This window comes from Neophocaena asiaeorientalis, unplaced genomic scaffold (genome assembly GCF_003031525.2).
Source record: "Neophocaena asiaeorientalis asiaeorientalis breed wild unplaced genomic scaffold, Neophocaena_asiaeorientalis_V1.1 scaffold78, whole genome shotgun sequence".
Classification (NCBI taxonomy): Eukaryota; Metazoa; Chordata; class Mammalia; order Artiodactyla; family Phocoenidae; genus Neophocaena; species Neophocaena asiaeorientalis.
In genome coordinates, this window is record NW_020175018.1 from 19,802,272 (window position 1) to 19,811,770 (window position 9,499).

Sequence of the window (9,499 nt, forward strand, 5' to 3'; positions counted from 1 at the left end):
CAGGAGCCCCGGAAGCCCTGGGACCTACCGCCCCAGGCTCCTTGGCTACCCCCAGGCCCCCCCTCCCCCGGGGGGCAGAGGCCAAGCACAGGTCAGTCCCCGCCCAGCCTCGGGGACCCAGCGCATCCCCGACGTGCACCAGGGCTAACAGAGAGCAGCCACTGCGAGTGAAGGCCACCCCTCCCTGGGGACCTGGAGTGGCACCCCACAGGCCTCACCGCTCAGGGCTGAAACTGAACTGGTGCAGCAGGCGGTCGGCCAGCAGCGAGCGGTACTCGTTGATGAAGAGGTCCTTGCTGCCGTAGATGCTGACCAGCAGGCTGATGATGTCCGAGGAGCGCCGCTTAGAGCTGGACTTCCCTGCACGGCACAGGCACCACCGGCGCCTCTCAGACACGGAGGCGGCACAGGTGGTGCCAGGCAGCCTGTGCCCGGCCAAGCCCACGAGGTGGGGATGCCGAAAACCCACTCCTTCTCCAGCTGAAGCAGCAGAGGCAGGAGAGGCAGGCAGGGCACCCCACCACGGGTCTGGGCGGGGACACCACCCAAGCCAGGTGAAGAACCCCGGGGAACCAGGTGGGGTTACACTCTGACCCTGGATCCCCTGGAGCTCCAGAGCCCACGTGGCAACAAACTGGAGACCAGAGCGCCTGCCCGACTGGACCATCCCCCGAAATCCAGAGCCTGGCAGCAGGGCCGGCAGGCGCTGACCTGGATCCGCGTCCACAGGGTCGGGAACCCAGTCCTCTGGCTCGCCGGAGTCATCCTCGCTGTCCTGGCCGGTCTCCAGGCTGGCCGGGTCCGTCTTGGACAGCTCAACAGCCAAGTCCCCCGTCCCATCCGAGTCCCCGGTCAGCCCTGCCACGATCTGCCGCACCGTGTCCTCCCGCGTCCTGTCAGGCACGAGCCCCTCACCGCCTGTCCCACCTGAACGCAGGACCCCGCCTGACCCCTGCAGCCAGGGCCGTCAGTCACGTGCTAAAGGCAAGCCCGTGAGACTCCCTCCCCTGCCCCGCCACCCCTAAAGCTAAATCATTTCCTAGGAGGAGGAGCTGAGACGACAGACACAACGCCAGGCCATGTCCGGCCAGGAGGCAGCAGGCCTGAGTCAGGGCAGCTCCAGACGCTGCCCGGCCCCATCCCCGAGCCTCCTCTGTGCGCTGAGGGGTTTCTGGGTGGCTGTGCGTGGCGCCTGCTCAAACACATCCCCCGGCAGACGGCCCGAGAGGCTCTGCTCCTCTTGGTAGAAGGCCAGCAACGCAAGGCCCCACCCTTCCCGTCAGTCCTGGAGCCAGGCTGGCGCGAGGCAAAGGGAGCAGGGCCACCTGTCTGTGCTGGTGTGGGCCCCGCGGCCTGCACACGGGCCTGGTGACCCTGGGCCACAGGCGTGGGAACCAGCGCTGGCAGGAGGAAGGAGCCCAGCCTGAGCTGCCCGGCCTAGGAGGGGACATGGAGCGTCCCTGGCTCCCCAAGGACCACACCCCTCTGGCTGCAGCAAGACCCACGGGGAGTGCAGCTGCACGAGTGGGGCCCTGGAGCTCACCTCAGGTAGCGGCGAATGGGCTCACAGGCCACCTCCAGAACAACCATGGAGGGATCCAGCACACGCAGCGCCTTGATGGCGGAAATGTACAGGGTGATGATGTCACACGTATTCACGCCTACGGCCGGACGGGAGAGCTCCGTCACAGAAGGGCCCAGGCAACACAGGGACACGGAGGCAGCCACCCTGGTCAGGTGACCTGCAAGTCCCACCTCACCCCCAAGAGACCCGCGTGATCTGTAGGGAGCTGTCCCCGCCGCTACCCCTGCACTCACTTGCTTTCCCCCCTTGCAAACTGGGGTCTGTTCTAAAGGGACCGGGCACTGCCCCTGTCCCCGAAGGACCACACAAAACTGCCTCTAAACCCACTCCCTCCACAGGTCCCAGGCCTGGGCTTCCAGATCCGGGCCCTGAGGGCGAATGGCGGGTGGGCCTCGCCCCGGCAGCGGCACCTGGGTGGAGGAGTCGCGTCTCTAGGGCAGCCTTGAGGGACACAAGAAGCTGCGGCCTCTGGTCGGTCCTCTCCAAGCAGTACTTGAGGTCTTCCACGGCCGGCCGGGAGTCCGGGAAGTCTGCGGGGAGAGGCTGGTCCTGGCACGTGCACACGTGGCGAGCACGCACTGTGCGCGAAGGGCCCAGATGTGCCCACCGCCCCACCCTCAATGAGCTGAAGGGCAGAGGCGCAGGAAGGCGGCTCCCTGGCAGGCGGGGCTGACCTCGGATGATGCTGAAGAGCTCCTCGATGCGCAGGCTGGCGTAGATGCGATAGAAGAACCTCTGCACGTGGCAGCGCCACCGGCGCAGGGAGCTCCCAGCCTCTGGGGACGCAGGCCTGCTGGGGCCGTCCTGCAGGAACACCTTGCCCAGCCAGCCGACCACCCTCTCAATCCACTGTCGGGAGAACACAAGTGTGGGACTCTGGGGGCCAAGCCCAGAACAGAGACGAGGAGAAGCCACACAGCTACCCGCCCCTCTGGCTGGGCCCTGGGAGCCCCCAAGGCCACCTACTCTGAAGACCAGGAGCACGTTAAAATCAGCAGGACAAGGGGCCCAAAGGAGGCCTCCCAGGGCCTCCACCAACACACACCTAGGCCCCTTCCACACACACCAGCACCCGTGCTCATCCCCGGCGACAGTGGCTCTGACACAGGGTGCTACATCTGAGCGGATGGGCACACCCTGGGGGTCCCATGCACAACGAGACCCCCCCACGCACAACCCACAGCACCTAGCGGGAACGCTTCTGAGCCCGTGCACGTGAAATCCACAGGACACCCTACCACGTGGACCGGAGCGTGTACACGTCTTCCCACGGCCGCCCAGCCACCGGAAAGAGCACCCGCCAGACCTCCAGCTGCACACACCGCCCCCCCCGCCCCGTGGCAGGGACACGTGTTTTGAACACCACCCCTCATCCCCACAGCTTACCTGCATCTTCAGGAAACAGATAGCGAGAGCAGGGGAGGGGAGCAGCTGGGAAGTGGGAGCGGGCTGAGGCCCCCGTGGTTGGGTGCAGCCCAGAGCACACCCCAGACCATGTCCCAACAGCGTGGATGCCCCCGAGGCCCCCCACTGGGATGCCCCAGACCTTGGCACGGCCTCCAGCCACGTGGCCCCGCGAAGACCTCACTAAGCACGTCACAGGCTCTTGCTCCCACCAGGACGGGCCCAGAATAACCGGCCTCCACCCAGCACCAAGACGACTTCCAGCACCAGCAACGTCCCGACGCACCCGGCTCTCCACGCTCTGGCCATTTCTAAAACCGAGGTGTCAGTTTTGCCAGAAACCTCTAATCCACGAGGACACAGCCCGCGGGGGGTCCTCACCTTGTGGAACTCACGCAGGAAGGAGCGCTCATACTCGCCCCGGCAGCGGTCCTCCATCCTCTCTCGGGTCACTTGGTGCAGGGTGGTAGTCACAGCCTCGGCACTGACCCGCTCCAGCAGACTAAGCCTGTGTCTGGAGAAGAGCCCTGCCCATGGAGAACGCAGAGCACACGCACACGCGCCCAACCCCACCCCAGCACGTACCGCCCACAGCTCTCCCGTCGGGGGCACAGCTGCACCAGAGGCTTTGAGGAAAAGCTGCTGTGAAGACAAGCACTGGCCAGCGACCGCCCGCCCCCCCCAGCCGGCCTCCCTGCTCAGGCCGGGACACTAGCCTTCCCCACGTGGTCAGCACGTCTGGCTACTGGGGCCAAGGCTCACCTCCCAGAAACAGCCCTGAGACAACGGCTAAATACGTCACTACCCTGGCCCCACAGACACAGATGCAGCTGTCTGTGCCCTTTGGTGCAGATGCCGATCTGTGAGGACAAAGGCTCCTGAAAAAACGAAGCTTCTGTGGATCCAGTCACACCCTCAGTCCAGCCAAGAGACTATCTGACAGCTGCACTGCTGCCACTTCACTCACAGTGACAAAATCATCATAAGTGACCACAGAGAGTGGAAGGACCACACGACAGGACCTGGCTCTGACAACAAAATCTTTCCCTCCTCGACAGGCCAGAAGGGCAATCAGTTTGCCCAGCACGTTGGTTTAACCTCTCACTTGTTCTAGAGAGAAAAAACAACAGTCACACCTTTTGCAACCATAGGATAAACATCATTCCTCTCCTCAGAGCCTACAAACAGCACAGCAAAACTCTGCACAGCCCAGGAAATTTGGAATCACGTGGAATCTTAGCATAAGCAAAGTGTGAAACCCTGAGCTAGGGCGAGTGACAGGTGCACCTGTATCCAGGGTGAAAGGTAAAAATTCACAACACACGGATCCTGGGGACCCTCTCTTTGGCTACCAGGACAGGTGGCAGAGACCCCCAGCCAGCTCAGCAGCTCTCTGCAGGGGCCAGCTGGACCCAGAGGGGCAAGCAGGAGCCAGGAGGAACGGGGCACGGCCACGCAGGCACAAGCACTCACAGGACTTGGCTGAGCTGGTGGAACTGCTCCAGCGCCTGGCGGCACCAGCACTGCTGCTTGTCACTGCCACATCCCGCACAGAGTGGGCTCTGCAGAAGGCGGTAGTACCGGCGGCGGGCGTATCTGCTGTCCAATTCCCCCTCCAGTTCGGGGTCGGTTCCTCCTTCTCCTCTTCTCTTACTCTGCATGTAAACTCTCAAGAAGCGCCCATAGAGGCGCTGGATCATCTCCTGAAAAGTTTTGGGAGTGGAAAAGAACAAGACGCCCCGCAACGTGGTATGAACCTTTTCCCGAAGCCCCTGAGCACCGGTGCCCATAAGCAAGCCCAGGCGAGTCCATTTCTCCAGGAGCTCTAGACTACGCAGGTAGGGATCCAAGCGGCTCTCCAGGAGCCCAAAAGCATCGAGGAGCAGCAGAAGGCACTGGGGCTCGTCTGCACAGTTCTCACGTTGCGAGACGGCATTCCAGAACTCGAGAGATATGTTAGCCTGCAGGTCGTTCTGCAGCACCTCTGCGAACCACTCCTCCAGGACCGAGTGCAGACCGTGGCCCCTGAGAACCTCCACCGCCGCCCGAAGCTCCTCCTCCTTTGGAGGGACCGCACCGCTGGTCCGGGAGGATGCCTGGAGTACAGAAAACTGTAAGAAGAGAACACACAGCGCAGAGATGGAGAAAGCAGTGACAGACGAAGATAGACAGGAAAGGGACAAAGCACAGCGGAGGCTACGGAAACCCCGCTGCCCTTCGTCGCACGGATGCAGGGCCCACGCTTAGGGACAGGCTGTGGAACAACAAAGGACTCTGGGGGAAACAAGCTGGACAGAAGCGGGCGGAGGGATCCGAATGAACCCGAGAGTGGACGCGCAGGGTCCCGGGAACCCCGCACGGGCCCGCTGCCCTCTTCTCGGGCCTCACCAGTCCCAGAGCGGCCGGCGGCACCAGTCCGGTGCTCACGGTATTCCAGGCCACCAGCAGCTCTTGGGCAGGTCCGGGGTCATTGTGCGCCGCCGCTTCCGCCGCCGCCATCTGCTCCCACCAGCTCCTAGAGCCGCCGGCGCGGCGCGCGGCGATGACGCAAACGAGAGGCGCGCGGCGGTGACGTGCACCGTGGACTCGCCGTCCGTAGGCAGTGCGCAGGCGCGGGCCGGGATGCGGTAACGGCGGTTGGAGCGGCCGGGACCCCGGGTGGCGACCATGACCCAGCAGGGCGCGGCGCTGCAGAACTACAACAACGAGCTGGTCAAGTGTGAGCGGCCGAGCGGTGGGGCCCACCGGGCAGGCTGGGAGGGCGTGGGGCTCGCCGGCCTGCGGTCCCGGGCAGTAGCTGGCCCGCAGCGCGCGGCCGAGCGTGTTGTACGGTACGTGCGCGGCTTTGCGGGCCGGGGCGGCGCGGACACCGTGCGGGCCTGCCCAGCGCACAGCCGCGTTGCGGCCCGCCCGCCGAGGGCTAGGTATCTGTGGAGTGAGCAGAGGACGATGGGCTTGAGTACGCACGGCCTCCCGGCCTCGCGCCTCGAGCCTCGCGCGGTGCTTTCCTTAACTCTGAGACTCCTCGGACGCAGGACATTGGCCTGGCTCGGGCGAAAGGTGGCCCATCCGGCACCCGGGCCCTGCACTATCCACTAGCCTTCTCTCCTCCAGAGCAGGGGGCTCCAGAGCTGGAGGGGCAGTGCTCTCCATTCTGCTCTGGGCCCACCGCGCCTGTCTCTCTCGGCCCACCCTAGGCATCGAAGAGCTATGTCAGAAGCGGGAGGAGTTGTGCCGGCAGATCCAGCAGGAAGAGGAGGAGAAGCAGCGGCTGCAGAATGAGGTGAGGCAGCTGACGGAGAAGCTGGCCCGAGTCAACGAGAACCTGGCTCGCAAGATAGCCTCTCGGAATGAGTTCGATCGGACCATCGCGGAGACGGAGGCTGCCTACCTCAAGGTGGGGCTCGGGGGCCCGCGTGCTGGGCCGAGCCCGTCAAGGGTTTTTGGCCCAGGGGTGCCTAGATAGGCTGTAGGCCCCCCGTGGTGACAATACCGCGCTCAGAGTGACCTGGGTCTTGTTGTCGGCACCATACTCAGCACCGCGTAGCGGGTTCCGGACTGCGAGCCGCAGAGCAGTAGCAGGAGCCATGACCTCAGCCTGGCTTCCCAGGGTGTGAGGAAGGGGCTTTGGGCCAGACTCAGAGGGGAGACGGGCTCTGGCCCGGGAGGGGGGCCGGGCCGCAGGAGCTTTCCAACAGGAGGAGCAGTGCTAACCGGCTGGTGTCTCTGTTCGCAGATCCTGGAGAGCTCGCAGACTCTGCTTAGTGTCCTGAAGAGGGAAGCGGGAAACCTGACCAAGGCCGCAGCCCCCGAGCAGAGGAGCAACGGAGGCAAGGACAGCTGATGAGGCCAGAGGCGGAGGGCCTGCCTCCACTGCGCCTCCTCTACGGCTCCGCCCCCGGCAAGTCTGTCTTCAAAGCATCTTTGTCCTTCAGGGCAGCAGCGTTTCCCTCTTGTTGTCTGGGGTGCCAAGAGGCAGCTGCCAACCTTCCCTGGCTCTGGGTGACAGGAAAGACCTGAGCGTAGCCCACCAGGTGGGGATCCTGGCTCTGAGCTCACACAGGCGCTGGGGAGGGCAGCTCTACTCAGGGTCCCACTGAGGCCTCCACACCAGCCTGGGGCCGCGGGGAAGGCCCGCTTCTGGTCTCAGCACCTTGGGAGTCCTGTCACCCCTCTCTCGGCCCGCAGGTGCCCAGGCAAGTGTGGGAGGGGCTGGGGCCCTCCTTCACCTCAGAGCTTGCCTGGGGCCTGTGACTGTCAGTAAAGGTTGTCTTTGTAAAGATCCACGTCAGCCTGCTACCTGTGTCAGGAGTGTGGGGCTGCCAGGCCCCCCTAGAGTCAAAATACGAATCCTTGTCCAGTTGTAATACGGCTCCTCCGTGAAGGGATGGCTTTCTCTGTGACCGGCCTTGCGTTCAGAGCTAAGGGTGCCCCTAAGCGTTTCATGTGACCCCCGTCACCCACCTCTCCCATCAGGGCCACTGGTCCTGGTTTCTAGCATAAGGCCTGGCCCAAGGAGACGCTCTTCCTGCGCTTAGGTCCCCTGGGAGTGGCTGCACCCCAGCTCAGTAATTCCAGATTCTGCCGGACAGCAGCACCCCTGCTCCCACTCTCTGGTCACAGGCCAGTCTCCCATGCAGCCCAGGGCCCTGCCTTCCATCCCGAGTCCTCCATGGGTCCACCTGCCTTGGCCTGTCAGCCCCCATGGGGTCCCTGCAATTGCTGTCCGTGGGGGATAGGGGGGTTAGGAAGCGTGTGTTGGTTGAGAAGGTCTGCAGAAACTTGGGCCCACCATTCCCAAGAAAATGCCTTCCTCCCTCCCAAGCCTGGCCAGGTGGCATTTCCCGTGGGCTTGATGCTCCAAGAGGAAAAGACTTGCATCTGATGCCAGGATTGTGAACGGCCTGTCTTGGCACAGGCAGTCAGCCCAGCCGGGAGCCGCTCCCTAGTGGGCAGCTCTGTCTTCTGTCACTTTTCCAGATCTATCAGGCCTCCCTGCTGACGTTACCCCAGGGGAGTGGTCTGCCTGCCACAGCATTCCTGCAGGCCCTTGTGGGTCAGGGAACCTTCCAATCCAAACAGGAGGCAAGATCCCTGAGGCTCTGCCCACCACCTGCCCTGCACTTCGTCCACCCCCAGGCTCTGGCCCTTCAGGGAAACCACTTCGGACCCGACAGCTGCAGCAACCACCCGGGCCCACAGAGAGTTCCAGACCCCAGAGAGCTTACCTGGCGTCCCACCTCCCACCATAGCTCCCACTGAGCCGCTTCTGGGAGGCAAGGGGAGCCCCAGAGACTGGGGGTGCTCACAGGGTAGGCACAGGGAAGTCCCTCTCCCAGCCAAGGGGATGGCTGGGAGGAGAAGCAGGGCAACTAGGGCCACAGGGGTGGGGAAAGAGCCTGGGGCACCAGGGCTGGGCAGTGTGGGGTGTCAGCCGGGACTGCCTCCCCCGGGCACAGAAACCCAAGCTGGGCCTGCATCACACCCTGGGTGGGTGGCTGCCTCCCAGCTGCCAGTGCCTCAGCATAGCCTTGCAGACCTGAGCCCCGCTCCCCCTTTTTCCAGCCGAGGACCACGCAAGGAAGGTAGAGGCGGCCTCATCCAGGGCTGTTTATTGGTCTGTCATCAGAGGCGGGAAAAGACTTGCCGTTCATCAGAAACGGAGTGGCTGACGTGGGGAGTGTGGGTGGGGGTGGTGTCAGGGTCCCATCAGCCCCCACCCCAGACGCACCCAACAGCCGCTGGGCGTGGCGTACAGCAGGACACCATCCCTCCCCCACAGGTAGTGCCCCCGAGCCGGGGTCGAGTGAGTCCCGGGTGCCCCAGGCTCAGGCCTCGAGTACCGGCCTACTTGGGAGGCCCTAGGGAGGGAGAGCGGGATGTGGGAGGGCAGGCCTGGTGGGGCAGAAGGGATGCAGCTCCCGGGCACCTGGGGCTCAGCCTTCGTCCTCCTGGTAGGGCGGGGCTCAGAAGTACAGGGCTGGCTCGCTTCGGAAGTCCGCGAGGTCATTCTGACCGGCAGGGGTGAGCTGAGAGAGGGACACAGAGGCGGTGGACGGGGCTCGTCCAGGCGTTGGAGCACCACGCCCACCCCCCGCCGCGCCCCGTTTCCCTGGGCGTCCGCCCGCCTGTCCCACCCTGCTCACCAACCCCCCCCCCCCCCCCCCCCCTTTCCCCCGGCCCCCCCCCCGCCTGTCCCACCCTGCTCACCATGACCTCCTTGGACGGGGGCTCCTCTGTGCTCCGCACATGCTCCAGCGCCCGCTCCTGCCACTTGCTGAAGGCCACGGAGTGCTTCGGAGTGTAGCCGGACAGGCCTGTGGGCCGACAGGCACACCGGTGGATGTGCGGCTGCATGGTCGTGTGGCCCGGGCCACCCCCTGGGCTGACCATCCCCACAGGCGGGCACTCACCGGAGCTGCCGTCCGGCAGCCGAGGGCTCTCGGGGCCCACGCTGTTCACGAACGTGGCTCGGGGCAGGAAGAGCGTGAAGGGCTTCTCCGCCGCAGC

The 9,499-nt window shown here is 64.7% G+C and overlaps 3 protein-coding genes across 3 annotated transcripts in view; 1 reads left to right on the forward strand and 2 right to left on the reverse strand.

Annotated features, from left to right (window-relative positions):
• The window catches only part of ANAPC2 (anaphase promoting complex subunit 2), a 10,805-nt gene extending 5,267 nt beyond the window's left edge, over nucleotides 1–5,538 (reverse strand). Inside the window, exons 1-8 of the mRNA XM_024762438.1 lie at nucleotides 5,378–5,538; nucleotides 4,463–5,085; nucleotides 3,371–3,503; nucleotides 2,260–2,434; nucleotides 1,996–2,115; nucleotides 1,544–1,661; nucleotides 712–893; nucleotides 219–360 (exon numbers count right to left, since the gene is read on the reverse strand). Of these exons, the coding sequence (XP_024618206.1) occupies nucleotides 219–360; nucleotides 712–893; nucleotides 1,544–1,661; nucleotides 1,996–2,115; nucleotides 2,260–2,434; nucleotides 3,371–3,503; nucleotides 4,463–5,085; nucleotides 5,378–5,488 (1,604 nt within the window). The 5' untranslated portion in view covers nucleotides 5,489–5,538. The remainder of the gene's footprint in view (nucleotides 1–218; nucleotides 361–711; nucleotides 894–1,543; nucleotides 1,662–1,995; nucleotides 2,116–2,259; nucleotides 2,435–3,370; nucleotides 3,504–4,462; nucleotides 5,086–5,377) is intronic.
• A 55-nt stretch (nucleotides 5,539–5,593) lies between these two features.
• SSNA1 (SS nuclear autoantigen 1) lies at nucleotides 5,594–7,275 on the forward strand. Its single transcript, XM_024762312.1, has 3 exons — nucleotides 5,594–5,708; nucleotides 6,187–6,386; nucleotides 6,726–7,275. Exons 1-3 carry the CDS (start codon nucleotides 5,657–5,659, stop codon nucleotides 6,831–6,833), a joined length of 360 nt encoding a protein of 119 aa, XP_024618080.1. The 5' UTR covers nucleotides 5,594–5,656; the 3' UTR covers nucleotides 6,834–7,275.
• Nucleotides 7,276–8,585: 1,310 nt separating this feature from the next.
• TPRN (taperin) overlaps nucleotides 8,586–9,499 on the reverse strand; it is a 7,818-nt gene continuing 6,904 nt past the window's right edge. The window contains exons 3-5 of the mRNA XM_024762748.1: nucleotides 9,403–9,499; nucleotides 9,200–9,306; nucleotides 8,586–9,018 (exon numbers count right to left, since the gene is read on the reverse strand). The exon at nucleotides 9,403–9,499 is cut by the window's right edge and continues 16 nt beyond it. Coding sequence (XP_024618516.1) covers nucleotides 8,956–9,018; nucleotides 9,200–9,306; nucleotides 9,403–9,499 — 267 coding nt within the window. The 3' untranslated portion in view covers nucleotides 8,586–8,955. The remainder of the gene's footprint in view (nucleotides 9,019–9,199; nucleotides 9,307–9,402) is intronic.